General features: G+C 32.9%; 1 protein-coding gene across 2 annotated transcripts in view; it reads right to left on the reverse strand.

Annotated features, from left to right (window-relative positions):
• The window catches only part of put (activin A receptor type 2 punt), a 64847-nt gene that overhangs the window by 35755 nt on the left and 13597 nt on the right, over nt 1-15495 (reverse strand). For both annotated transcript variants that reach the window (XR_015038546.1, XM_085807765.1), the window contains exons 2-3: nt 13222-13410; nt 5987-6148 (exon numbers count right to left, since the gene is read on the reverse strand). Coding sequence is in view for 1 of the 2 variants with exons in the window: in XM_085807765.1 (XP_085663891.1) it covers nt 5987-6148; nt 13222-13410 (351 nt within the window). In the remaining variant the exon portion in view is untranslated. The remainder of the gene's footprint in view (nt 1-5986; nt 6149-13221; nt 13411-15495) is intronic.

A 15495-nucleotide genomic window follows, 5' to 3' on the forward strand; every position in this document is an offset into this window, starting at 1 on the left:
GCACCTTTAGCACCAAACGATGCTGAAATCTAATTAGATGGTGACAACCTTAATGATATTTAAAACTTCTTAAAAGAATGAAATTTACTAAATCCAAAGTAAATACAAAAAATAAATGAAAAATATAAAACATATTTTACAAGATTAATTTCAGATTATCCAGGTGGCAAAAAACTACTTATTTTACTTGATATTGACGAAAACATTTGCGTCTTTATATGCATTTGCTACCACATGAAAAAAGTAGGAATCCATACGATGGCAGCCAGTGACACTATTTTTATTTTGTACTTTTATACGACATTTTGTGCCAAGATCACTTACATTGTATTTGTAGTTAACTAGTAGGTATAAGTAACTGTCATTTCATTTACATAAGCAACTGAAAATCTATGAGAGGAAGCCATACTCATTCCTGTAGCCATACTCATTCTTCCAACATATTCAAATGGAAGTCATTGCACAGCTAATCATGACAATTGCTGCAAATATGCCAAAAAAACTTGGAATCACTCAGAAGGAGTATTAATTACATGCTGCAGAATGAGGGATCACATGACAGACTGCTTTTTACTAGAAACAGGGAATTTACTACTGAGGAAGAGAAGTCTCCATGTCATCATGTAATCCTGTCATTAGTTGTCTTTCGAGCCTTCGATTCATATTCACAGAAATAAATGCTACGACTCGCAATAATTTGCAACCAGGAAACCAAGAATGTTGAAATTTTTTTTTCATTTGTGAATTTTATATGAACAGTGCATATTTAATTGCTTACTTTTAAGGGTAAGATAACTAAAGTTTATTTTTTAGTGGATGTATTTTTTATGTAGTTAAAAAAACACAGGTTAACAGGTTTTAGCCCCATTTGATCAAAATCTGCCTAGATTGCAGATATTTTATATGATACAGCCAATACTCTGAAGTTGTCCTACCTCCCTTCCCCCAAAATAAACCCCTTTGATTTTTAATATGCACATAGATTTGGGAGCAAAAATGAAAAAGAGATCAAATTATTTCTTATGGTATAATAATATAAATATTAATTCTGTGAAACTTATATTTATTAAATTAGTAATTACATAAATATTAACTCTTTGAAAATACAACAAATACATGTTTTATGTTGTTAAAAAATATTTTTATTTATTTATTTCTTCCCTCAGATACAAGACACGTAGAACAAAAAAAATTATTGTTGCATAATAATGTATAGTGAAAAGAAATTCCTTAAATAGGATACTATGTCAATGTCACAATAACAAAAGGATACAGCATAAAACAAATTTAGCTTCCTAAAATATATGTAAATCAGAATGTATACTAGTTACCAAACAAGGCATAGGAGGATGTTAGTCTAAAGTGATCAAAGAGTCCAAGTCACAGCTGTTTTTTTTTCCAACTGGTAGAAATAGCTGCATGTTAGTGGTATTTCTAATATTACGATTTTCTGATAAAAACAAGAATTTTGAATAAGATCTCGCGTACAGTTTTATAAAATTTCAAAGCCAGCAAGAACTTCTTTATATTCCAACAAGTATAAAATCACTTAGTTCAAAATACTGATCGGAGAAAAGAGAGTTTGTATTAAGCAAGTAAGGAAAATTAAAAAGAACAGTGTAGAAAAATTAAAAAGAACAACGTTCAATCGAAGTAGCTAGAAAGGATGACATGGTACTTATTGAACAGGGAATTCAAGAAAATCAAAAACTCGAGGATGCAGAGAAGGTTAACAGAAACAATAATATTAATCCCAAAACTATAATGTAAATGAAGAACTTACAAAAGAAAGTCCTGTAGACGCTATACGGACATATAACAATATATATGGAGACTGTGATGGATGTAAAATTTTCAATGAAAGGAAAATCTGGTAACAACTGGGTGCTCGATATAGATCCCAATTATTTCAAGTTTATGGCTAAGAATTAATATGTAAATCTCAAATGGACACAGAATACGATGTGAGAATTCCTCAGAAAAAGTGTCAAAAATGCTTCAATTAAAATATATTGCAGTGCTGAGCAAAGATGTTCTCGATATGCTGACATGGGACATATCAAAGCAGATTGTCCAGCTGTGGAATCTTGTATTAGTTGTAAACAAGCAAATCAAAAGTATAAATTGGATCTCAGTATTATTCACGATACTAACACAAAGTCGTGCTAATATTTGCGATATGAAATTTTAGAACAAACTAACATTTTTGTTAGCACTTAAAAAGTCAATATCTGGACAACAGGAAAAGACAACTAGAATATTTTACACTGGCAACTAAATGTTAACACCATTATGTAGTCCAAGGTCAAATGTACACTTCTTTCGTTTAGTGGCTGTGCATGTTTATGGATGTACACTGTTACATTTGGGGTTTTTGCAAGTCAAATGCAGTAATGTTCCATTGTATTTCACAGTGTGTGGACATTTTTATTGGCAACTGACTGCATTTACAAGTTTTTGCCTTTTCTAAAAAAGGAATTATGTAAATTCAGTTTTACAGGATATTCTCCCAACATTCAATAATTATATATGAAAATTAAACATATTTTAAAGTATGAAACCAGGAGATAAAGCTTTACTTTCATGTAATGTTTTCCAAAAGAAGTAAATTTAATGTACTATCATTTTAATAGCACTATAAAACCAATTTTGCAGAACATAAAAAAAAAAAATGTGCATCGACACTACGACTTCCTTGAATGGCCTATTAAACTATACACATTTTTTGCTGCATTTCATTGAAACTTATTTTCTCAAATTTTATTAGAGACATATTTCTCATTCAATTAATTCAGTTTTCACTTCACAGCAAAGCAAAAATACATAAAAACGCAGATCATTAAAAATTGTAAATAACAGAAACACATAAAACACCAAATACAGTTAAAACAGTTAAAAAAAAAAAAAAAAAAAAAAAAAAAAAAAAAAAAAACAATTTTTACAATGAAATTAGAGTTTCTATAGAAAACCAAGCAATTTGGTCAGTGGGCAAGAAGGCAGGTTTTTTTTGGGTGGATGCATAAAACTGAAAATATACCTTTGATCCCACTTGGCAAAAAGACACTGAAGGTGCAGAAACTGGTTTAATTTACTATTCTATCGAGTTTCAAATGTAGACAAATAGCAGTTCATTAGGCTTAAATCCCCACTTAAAACTTTTAAATTGTTGATAATTCTACAACTACGGCGTGCAGATTAACTAAAGGCATAAAAACCTTAACCAGAACATAAAAACCACATAATTCAATCACTTTTGAAGCAAAAAATGCACAATTTACCAACATATAAGAATTAAAAAACTAAGCTCATTGAGCCTAGCAGAGTGGGTATATATATTTACATACTTGCCAACCTATGACACTCAAAAATCAGGAGATTTTTTTAAGAAATCAGGAGATTTTTCACAATGTTAAAAAGACTTTTTAAATGATAAAAATATAGTTTTTAATAATGAATGAACTTTAAGTAGTAACTAATTCTTAAATGCAAGCAACACAAAATACCTTACACATAAAAAAATTTTTACTACACGCATCGTTTAAGAAAAAAAAAAAAAAAAAAATACTCTTTAATCAGTTTTCGTACAAATGTTATAAACAGTGGCAGATTTTGCTTTCTTTAAGAAAGAAACTTTATCATTGTGTTCACAGCAATTGCCACGTACGCCTGCTTTCGCTGATAAAAGTTTTTCTAATGTGCCATCTCTAATATTAGATCTAAATTTAGTCCTCGTTTTTGCAACAACACTGAGGATCCTCTCACACTCTGCATTACTATAGGGAACTGTCAAGATGACCAACACAATTCTAGACAGTTCACTATATTTTAAAATTCCATCAGCACCTTTCAGTTTTGCAATTAAACTCCACTGGGTGTCAATCGTAGCTGATTTTATAACTTCATCCAAGTTTTCTAATTGTAAACTGCTGTTATGCAGCTGTTGGAACTGTTTTAATTTTTTCTTCCTTTTAGAACTCCTTTCAAGATAATAATAAATATCAACAATGTGTTCATCCACATTTATTGGAAAAGAAGTTGCCCCTTTTTCAGCTGCTAAATTTAAGAGGTGACAGGTGCACCTCATAATCTGAATTTTCCTTTCTTAAGATGCCTGCAACACCAGCCTTCCAAGCCTACCAATACTGGTGCATTATCGGCACCAAGTGCTAAGCAATTATCCAGAGTGCCTGCAGTTTTCTTTTAAAGTTTTAATAATTAGCTGTGCTATATTAAAGCCTGTCAAATGTCCTTATAAAGTGGGAACATAAAGTAAACTGCACTCAATTTCTGAAGACTCTGGATCAAAAAAAGAAACAACAATCGGATACAGTTTTGAATCGGTATTATTGCTTCCATCAGTAGAGAGGCAGACCGGAGCTGTTTTAATGCAATCAATAACTGAAGATTTATTTTTCAAACCCATTTCTTTAACAATTGCACCTGTTTTGATTCTTGCACCTTGAGTATTTCTTGGCGATTTCACTATCGGGAAACATTTTTCTAAATAAAGCTGCAGCGTGATCCGATGCATTCAGTAGCAGGTTGTGCTCCAGTAAAAAGGCAGAGAACAGACATTCTGCATTAATAACTTTTTGGTCCTTTGTTTCCGAAGAAAAATTTAATTTTTCGTTTTTTTCAAAACAACTCATGTTATCCTTGTGTTTTTGTGTACGCACATATTTGAGAACATCCGCCCTTCCAACATACGAAATCGAAAAATCGCAACGACAGGTGGTACACATCGCAAATTTATTACATTTCCTTGAGGAAATAATGGAAGGAAAGTCAACTGTGTACGATGTTTGAAACGTACACGAGTATTTCACCTTTCTCGCAGACGTAACAAAAGATGATAATTTCTAAAACTATTTCCTTAAGCCACGTGTACTCACACAACTCAGGACAAAATGAACGAAATAACTAAAAAGAACGTCCAAATAACAATTTGCTTTGTCCTCATTGGCTAATATATGCCAGCTGACACGCAGTGGAGCTCGAAGCCTATTGGAGAACTGGAGAATGACGTTTCTGGATACGTATAATGCTCTCACTCACAAAGCAGAAGCTATCTGATTCGCAAGGTTTAGTTTTAGATATAATGTAGAGAAAATTCAGTTGCTTTCAGACGTCCAAAAGCACTTTTTTTATTCATATAACAAAGTAGTAAGCCAAGTTGCATAAAAATCGTGAGAAATATTAAGAATAAGAAAAAGTCGGGAGAAATATATTGTAAATCGGGTTGGCGGGAGAGCGGTCGAAAATTGGGAGTCTCCCGCCTAAATCGGGAGAGTTGGCAACTCTGTATTTATATATGATTGGAACAGCCGATTGCAAAGAAAAAGGGAGGCGCAAGACTACATATTATAACAGTCCCGTATAAAAAATTTCAACATTCTATGGCTACTTGCTCTTGAGTTATGCGAGATAAATACATACAGACATCAGGAATAAAAATCTTCTGAATCCATTTTAAATCCAATTTACAGTCCTTTTAAACAAAAAACAGTCCTTTACTCTGTCCATATGTCAAGATGTCATGCAAAAACAGCATTCTAACTGGTTTCGAGAGTGGTTGAAATGGATATTTTCATTGAAACATGATACCCGAAATTTCTCACAATTACAATACTCCCTTTACTTCATTCAAGGAAGTAAGAATAGTCATGACATATACAAATCACCATATTGCCTTAAAAATTACTAAAATGGTGATCAAATCCAGTTACCGACAGACTTCAGTCAAATCCAGTTTGCAAAACAGAAGTTATTTAATAAACGGCCTGAATTCATAATGATATAAAATATCTGTCTGAACTTATGGTGATTTAATTGCATCATAAACCATTTGTGACAACATTAATTCAGACGCATATGAGTGAACAAAAATTAATGTATCTTAACAACATTAGAAAAAATTTACTATTGTATAATACTATTGCAAAATTGTATAATACTTTTTCAAGAAACAAACTGATGTAATACTAACTTGCAGGAGTAGGAGCAAATAAGCCAGCAGGTACAGCCATTACACGATTGCACATAGATCCTTCACAACAGCAAAAGAGAAGTTGTACATTAGGCGCATGGCGTGTTTCCATACAACGATTTCTATTATTGCTGCAAGCATCTTGACTACCAACCCAGCACCCTAAAATTTATAATTTACATTCTCACTAACTACACATCTACACATTAAAATATAAAGAAAATAAAAGACAAAAAAATTTAAATTAACCTATTCTTAACTACTACCAAAAAGATATTCTTAATAACAGAATTCTTCCTTTACATTACCTTCAAAACAGGTTCTCATAGAATAAGTTCCCAAAACTTAAGAAACAGACAAAAAGTCATTATACCACAAAGTTATCACCAAAATAAAATTTTGTAAAAATACTGTTTCATCATACAGCTATAGAAATCATGTTATCTGCCAACCTTAAAATGAAAAAAATCGGGAGATGCTTACCTAAACAACAGAAGTTTTCAGGAGATTTTCAAACTGCACAATGGCGCTATTCCAAAAATCATCTTAAATTCACTTTATAATGCATGATTTGAGTTACTGAACTATTTACATGATTCTGATGTAAAATATATTAATATTTAATTAGATCTTCTGAATTTATGTTCTTTGACCACTTTCAATTTGCAATTTTTTCTTATACTTTTATACTGAGAAATACTGAGATGGGAAGGAAAAATATATGAATGTATAAATGTATAAAAAATGTATAAATGAATGTACACTATCTGGCCCAAAGTATGCAGACATCCAACGGTACAGACTCAGAGAGTCCTGAGGCATTAATTAATATGATGTTGGTCTTCCTTTTGCATTGATGACAGGCTGCATACATCTGAGACTTTTCACCAGATTTTGGATAGGTAGAAATAGGAACTGACTTCCAGGCATCCATCGCAGTTTAAGTGAGCGCAGGCAGGTGAGGATGGTCAATTCAGCTGGCTGTATAATAAGCAATCTGATTTGTTCCAAAGGTTTCAGGGCTTCAAAAAGGCCAGTCTAGTTTTTCAACACCCATTTCATCAAGCCATGTCTGCACAAGTCTCCATGTATGAATGGAGCAGTTATCCTGCTAGAAGAGAAATTGGCCTTCCCTGAAATATTGCCACAGAGTTGGGAGAGCAGCGTTGTCTAGAATATCCATTTCAGAGTTCATGTTTCCAACCACACAAACTAAACTCAGGACAAACCATCAGAAACAACCCCCCATCATGATGCTGCCACCACCAACCAAGCTTTCCAGTCGGCACAATGAAGTCGCTTAAGAAGCGCTCGCTCACCGGGCATCTGCCAAACCCAGATACTTCCATCAGACTGCCAGATTGTAAAGTTCATTACTCTAAAGAACATTTTTTCACATTCCAATGAAGGTGAACTTTGCCCCACTGCAATCGATTCTTCGTATTCTGGGAAGTGAAGTTTGGCTTGTAACTGGCTGCACAACCATGGAATGGCAGTTTTTTAACTCTTGATGAATAATCCTGTTGCTAGCATTAATGCCTGATGAATTTTAGAACTCCTGAGTGATTTCAACCAATGAAGATGTTCGATTTTGTTTCACTACCCTTTTCAGGGTTCTATGGCTGCAATCACTAAATTTTTTGGCTGCCACTTTGTTTTCCTGCAGTTTCACTCCCTCAACGGTTCCACTTCACAATTACATCACTCACAGTGGATTTTGGCTTCTGGAGAATGGCCAAAATTTCATTAACTAATTTCCCACAGAGGTGGATGGCATTCCACTATATTACCACGATCGAAGTCATTAAGCTCCTTCGACTCGCTGATTGTCTCATAAACACATAAATATGACTTGAGAAACCGCCACCAACACTTTTATAGTTTTTGGTTGTACATCAAATTATGTCACCAGCCAGATCCACTGCTTTTGGGCAGTTTCTAGATACTTTTGGCCAGATAATGTATACTTAGATCTGATGAAAATAAAATTAGCTGTGATGATTTATTTATTTATTTTGACTAATAGTTAATTTTTAGTTAAAAGCTACTTCTCTTTCACTCTTCTTTTCTCCCAAGCTTTACATGCCAGAATGTAAATTAGACAGCCCACATATGTTCAGATTAAAGTTCAGACAGGGCATGGGAGAAACAGAAAATAAATTACGATAACAATCAGAAGGACGTCAATATAAAGTGAGAGATCAGGTACTTAAAAGCAAACATTCTTTATCATCAGCTATTTAAGCGAAGGTTTCACTAGTTGATTTTAGAGTGTGCTCTGCCTGCTTGAAGCCACATTACCGTGATTTAATTGCGATTTGATTCTGTGGTGGTGAGTGTTTCTAGCCATTAAGCTTATCCCACCAGCTTCTACAAACCAGAGCCTTCCTGCACGTTCACTTCATCCTTTGAGCCATTAGGCTAGTCTAATTGCATTTTACTTTAAGTTCAACATTACTTGTTTAAGATAAACCAGAAATGTTGGCTTATGTTAATCCAAATGTCAATTCTTTATAGTCGAATAATAGGACTATTTACATCCTTCTTTTGAATTTGTCTTTTGACTTGTCTGTCAAAGACCTGAAGACAATTCCTCTACAGTCTTTCTAAATATGAGTTTATGTTACTAAACAATACGAGACTGTATACTGGCACCCAGCAATAAGAAAATTGTGTCATAAGAAAGCCTTATCATTTAGCATTTTACCTTCAATGTTGCAAGCCCCATCAGCCACGGTGAATCCCATGGAGGGATTTTGATTTATTATCAACACCCTTAGAGCTGCTATGCATCCAGCAGCAACTTTTGATGGAAAGACCTCAGTCTTAAGTTTTATTAACACGCTGAGTGCCACGTCAGCCATCTGTGGCTGACACGTTTAGGCCACGTCGACCGCCGCTGGCTGACAGTGTGTATCATGTTATATAACTATAAAATTTGCACTGTTTTATGGAATTAAAGAAAAGTTATTTAAAATTTACTTAATTTTGATTCATTACAGGACTAATGGATTTCATTGAAACATGGTAAATATAAAAACGGTTCTCTATTACTGCTATTACAAAATGTAACAACTCTTTTAGTCTTTTTTTCTGCCCATTACTCCTGACCCTACAATACCAGCGCTTTTAAGCAGCGCGCGTGGCCTGAACAGGATTGCTTAAGAAATATGTGTGGCGCTCAACGTGTTAAACAGTTAAATCCGCATTTTCTGCTGCATCCAGTTCAACAAGCGCAGAAAGATACTACTGGCCTTTGAGGCCAGGCTTCAACGTGGTATAAATGTATCGGCAAATTTACCTTGGGTGAGCCTGGCAGCAAAAACTACAATCGAGACTTCAAGAGTTTAATTACAAAATAAACTGCTTGGAAAGTAAACACAGTGGCTGATGCACTGTCAAAAATAAAGTTAAAATAATGAAGGCAACACACTAAAACGCATTATGCTGACATAAAAAATACTTGACTCTTGTGAGACAATTATTGCAGAACTGAAAAGGGATTCCAGATTTAAGAATATTTATTTTTACCTAAAATATCTGGATCATTTTGACATTGGAGAAATACGAAAAAGAAAAATTACGAAGTTATTGACAACCTGTTTCGATTCAAAGTCTACAAATCAAACTTGTGAACTTAGATTGGTTATCCCAGAGACTTTTACAGTTAAATATTTCAAGTGAATTACATGATTCGCCCATGTCTGGCCACCAGGGAATTAGAAAAAATAGTATAACAGTGAAAGGAGAACAGTACGTAAGGTGGTGTATTTTCCACAGTTACAAAATTTCATAGCTATATATGTAAAGTTCTACCATACTTGCCAGTTAATTAATGACAACTATAGACCAGCCAGGTACTTGAAAAACACAAAAGCAAAATTCCATAATGAATTACTCAAGATTGACATGTTGGGCACATTTCTACACAACAAAATAAATAAAAATCACTATTTACTCATTATTGCAGATCATTTTTCTAAATGGGTTGAAATAGTTTCCGAGAAGAGCCTCAGCTAAAATAGTAACCAATTTGTTTTTAACTTTTGCTACAGGTTTTCCAGGTGTGTTTCAAGAAAATTCCAGTCTACCCATGCAGTGCACATTCGCTGTGCTGAGAGGTAAATTAATTATGGTACCACTTGAAAAGACAAAAATTTGCAAATTGCATATGACATATATATACATATATATATATATATATATAATGTCCAAAGCATTGCTATTATAACTATAATAGGAGTTGTTTCCCCACTGCAGATTAAGATTAGAATCTGGATTAAAATCTGTCATTTTTTGCAGACATTTTGCAGCTAAATGAAAGAAATAAATCTATTCAATGATATTTTTAAATAAATTCTGGTACTTTATATTTATTTAGTAGCACACATAAGCAAAAATTATGTGCATAGAATTTCATGATGGTATGTCATCATACTGTTAATTTTAAGAGTATGCCAGAGAAAATCGGCGAAAATCTGAAAGTATTATTAACTAATGATAAATAAACTTAGAAAGAAGAAGCCACATTAAATTACATGAATAACATTAAAATAAAGTTAATTACTTAAAGATTAAAAACTGAATTACAATAACCAAAGATATTTTGGCTAATATAATTATATTAAATGACGATTAGATTGATTTAAATGCCTAGATGATTGATTACTATTTTTTTTTTTCACTTTACTGCAAAATAACAAATAAGGCATCTGTTAAAAATAAGAGAAAAAAGGGTTTAAAAGATCTTATGGTAAAATCCTAGCATACGGCTTGCCTAGCATTTTGCCTTGGCATAAACTTGAAAATTGTCACCAACACCAAAATGACCCATTTACTGCTCAACATAAATGTCCCGTTTACTGCTTATCACAATGTCGCCAAGTCCTGCGTGTACCATATACTAGGATTAAACCGATTTTTCTTATACGAGAATGGGAAGGTATTTTCTTTCATTCAACATGCACTGCTCATGTGCATGTAAATCTCTCGAGGTTACTGGAAACTGGCTTTGCCTCCCTAAAAGACAATCTGATTGGAGCTGCAAAAATTAGCTCAATGCCAGCTGCCCAAATGACATATAATTCATATGATATATAATTCACCAAGAATGTGATTGCTTCCAACACCGGTGTAAAAATCGTTTTTCGGGAGGGGAATCGCTGTATGAAATTCCCTGAATTTTCCTGGTTTTTCAACAGAGTGGCAACTCTGTATGTCTTAAAATATGGAGCTCTAGTAAAATTAATTTCTGACAATGGTAAGCAGTTTGTCCCCCAAATATTTGAAGGGCTATATACAAGACTTTGCATACGCCACCTAAAAACAGTAACTTATCAGGCACAATCCAACATAGCTGAAAGTAAGAACAAGAATATAGTAAAGATAATAAGCGGCTGCGTGAGAAACTACCATAATTGCTGGGATAGCTGGTCAATGAGTTAGTATATGCATTACGAACAGCAAAGCATGGTACCATGAGGAAGCATCCAGCCAAGCTGTGCTTAGGCCAAAAGTTAATTACACCACTGTACAAAATATTCTTTGTACAGAAGAGAGCCCTGGAATTCAAAATGAAAGATATCCAAAAGTTAACAGATAAAGCAGTTAAAAGTTCAGGCAGGGCATGGGAGAAACAGAAAATAAATTACGATAAGAATCAGAAGGACGTCAATATAAAGTGAGATATCAGGTACTTAAAAGCAAACATTCTTTATCATCAGCTATTTAAGCAAAGGTTTTGCAAGTTGATTTTAGAGCATGCTCTGTCTGCTTGAGGCCGAGTTGTTACTGTGATTTAATAGGGATTTGATTCTGTGGCATTCAGTGCTTATAGGCATTAGGCTTGTCCCACCAGCTTCTACGTGGCACAGCCTTCCTGTGTGTTTACTTTATCCTGTAGGCCATTAGGTTAGTCTAATATTTTATTTTAAGTTCGACATTACTCTAAGCCAAAAGTGGTTTATGTAAACTCAAGACGAGTCAATTGTCAATTCTTTGCGATCGAATAAAAGGGCTATTTACACTCTTCTGATTTTGCCTACTGTTTAAGAGCTGAGGATAATTCCTCTGTGGTCTTTCTAGAGCTCACGAGTTTACGTTACCAAAGAATACAAGACTCTATATAGTAATTAATGTAAAACTTTTGTGTGGATAAACTTAGTAATGTACTACAATACTGATATAAAAGAAAATACAAATATTAATTGATTTAACACGAGTTGAATCTTCCTAACAAGTTCTACCAATGTCTACGCCAGATTAATGCTTAAAATTAGCTGGAAAACATCTTCCTTAGTAGAGGCTACAAATTAAAACCCGGAAGATGTGATAAAAAATATATAATAGCTAGCAGCTATAAAATTATTAAGACATTACAGATCAATCATTTATTTGGTACTGAAATTAACATATGCCAAACATTAAAGGGCTTCTTGCATTAGAATATCATCGGCTAAACTGGTTCTTTGGGCTTTAAATGCAGCTCCATTGTAACAACAGTAGTTTTAATATAAATCACTGCCCTACATAATCTTCCTCAGATAGGATAATCTTTTTTAAATTAATTTCTTTTTGTACTAATTGCTTATATATAAGGCTGACTAATTAATCATAAGCAATTAAGTTCATTAAGCAAATAATTTTTTACACGCTTATAGAGATATTTTACTCAGAAATTAAGAGTATCACATACAAGCACATACATAGACCACTTGCTCTTATTATTGCTAAATGCAATGACTATTTATATGAATTCTGTACGTTTTCAGGTTTTGATATTTTAAAATTTGCTAATAACACTAGAAAAATTAGGTGCAACCAATATTGTAACACTGCAGTTAAAACTAAAAATCTACAATAAGGAAACTAGATAACAATAAGAAAAAGGAAACATAAAAAGCCACTCGCAGTGCAAAGAAAGCATTAAAAATGGTGATACAAAATTCTGAATATACACAAACAACAAAACAATACAGATACAAATACACATCTGAATATTAAAACACTTTTCCATTCCCTTTTCAAAATACAGAATAAATTTAAAATTCAACATTCAGTAGTTAGTTTGATGTATATGACGTGCTTATTTCAACATTTGAACAAGAAAGCTTACATTAATTTTATAATACTAAAAATATAAGAAAAGTGGAAATATTTACAAACAGAAATAATAAACTTTAATACATATGAGGGTTATATTAGCAGAAACAAATACATAGAAAATGTAACAAAACCTTTTAATTTGATGGTTAAAATTTTACTGCTATTTTGCCATAGCACATAACATAGATTTCCTTTTTCATTTTCACCGGGTTTACACTCTTCAGTTCCATTGCATCCATCACCATTACTATTACTACTGCACAATGTCTCATTGTATTTTTCACAAAACATATCACTGGCAGCATTTATGGGTATTAAACCTGAAAAAAATTCATAATCAAATTATCCATGCATATTTTCCTATTAAGTACACAATGCTGCATTTAAGAATTTAAAAAAAATCAAGACACATGAAAACATTTTAAGCATGTAATGCAGCTTAAAAACTTTAGTTTGAATCTCTGAAAACCAGTTTGACAATTTCCAAAAAATGCTCATTTCCCAGGAGAACCTTCATGCTTCACACAAAGAGAAAACATTTCACAAAGATTACATAACTAAATATCTCATCAATAGGTGGTCACCTGCAATGATTTCAATACTAGAAAAAAATCATATAACGTATACCTTCTGACTCCAACAATTTTAGTCAGTGATAATTAATTTTTACCAATCAAATTTATTAAAATATTGAAACGTATGATACACAAGATTTCATACAAGCCTTCCAACAAAGGAAGTTCCAAACTGTAAATTGTTATTTAACCTACTTCTGAATTATTCTTGTCTAGCAGCACAGAAAGCAGAAAGATTCTGTAATATACAAAAATGCCTTAAAACGTGTCAAACTAATGACTTTAACCTACTGAAAATAAACCCTCAATTTTAAAACTCATAGAAATATTTGATTTTCTCTTTTCTACATATACATTCTACACATACATTCTTATAAAATTTTCTCTTTTCTACAATAGGAATTTTAAATCCTGCTTTTATATCAGTTTCCCCCCCCCTGTAATAGGTTTCTGTTAGAAAAAGGTTAAATCATTTCCATTTGAAAAACCTCACATGCATACTAATTTTTATCAATATTTTAATGTAAATCATTCTCAACCCCTCCTCCTCTTGATTGATTCGTCTACAAGAAGTATTTTTCTCCTTAATTTTTTTTTTTATTCTTATGAGAGCCAAACAAAAATTTTTTAAGTTTTGCGTGTTTTTACTAAAAAAGTATCTCACAGCTAATAGACTACTGAACTCATTTCTTATAGTGGGGCTGTGGTCTATAAGCAGTCATTCAAGAGATTTTAGTCAATCATTTTGAAGCATTTTATATACAGTACCTGCTGTCATAAATTCACCAGTTACTACACTCAACTGCTTACTATGTTAAAATTTCAAAGATCAAAAACTAATATGTACTAATTAATAGATAAACACCACTTATTAAACTCAAACTGACAAGACTCCTCATACTCTAGGGCCAGAATACCATGCTTGTACCTATCAAAGCGTTTCGTAGTTCATCCATTTTAACATTCCGTGAGCCATGCCTTTATCATTTACATATGTGATACAGTCAAAAGTCTTTAATCCGGACTCGTCGGGACTTCGGCGATTCCGGATTATCGGTTTCTTCGGATTATAGATCATCAGTTTAAATCTGGTAAGAAGGCATGCAGAAATTATAAAATTAAAAATATGAAACCGTAATTTATGAAATAAAGAGCAATTATGATCTAAAGGGTATCAAAATTTACATTAAAAAAAAAAAAAGCTTTATACTTATTTGTTTACTTTATTAAACATTTCTTTCAACGCGCGCATGCGTAAAGCATACATTACGCATAGTTGAAGCGCATGCATAAAGCATACATTACGCATAGTCGAAATTAGAAAATTGCAACCAGAAAACTATTTGATGTGTATTCGTGATATTTATGACGAGGAATTTGATTTAAATCATATCAAAGACGGAGCACATCGAGATGAAATACTACATTTAGTAAGGAATTATAAGCCAAATAAAATAAAAACATCTGCATTGAAGATAAGGATAGTGCTGACAGATCAACTTCTAGTTCATCGCGCGCCGCGTCCGCCCCCCCCTGCGCAGAGCAGCGTGAAATTGATAAACATATTTCGAAATGATCAGAGAATCAAAGGATATGCCTCTATCCATTTTTTGCAGCAATTCCACTTTTTGTTTGATGGACATCGAAACATGCTTTCGCTTTGTAGATCCTTTGGTAGCTCCAGAATCGGAAATTCCTTTTGACATAATCGAAAGGTTGTAACCTCTCACTAAGTCGATGTTTCAGATAACTCAATTTTCCTTAAAATTTTGTTTAATATAATGCATTTTACTGTGAAGAAAAATTTCTCTAACTCAACACAGAAAATAG

This window comes from Stegodyphus dumicola, chromosome X1 (assembly GCF_044657685.1).
Source record: "Stegodyphus dumicola isolate Sdum_Otavi_A_Nest chromosome X1, ASM4465768v1".
NCBI classification, from domain to species: domain Eukaryota; kingdom Metazoa; phylum Arthropoda; class Arachnida; order Araneae; family Eresidae; genus Stegodyphus; species Stegodyphus dumicola.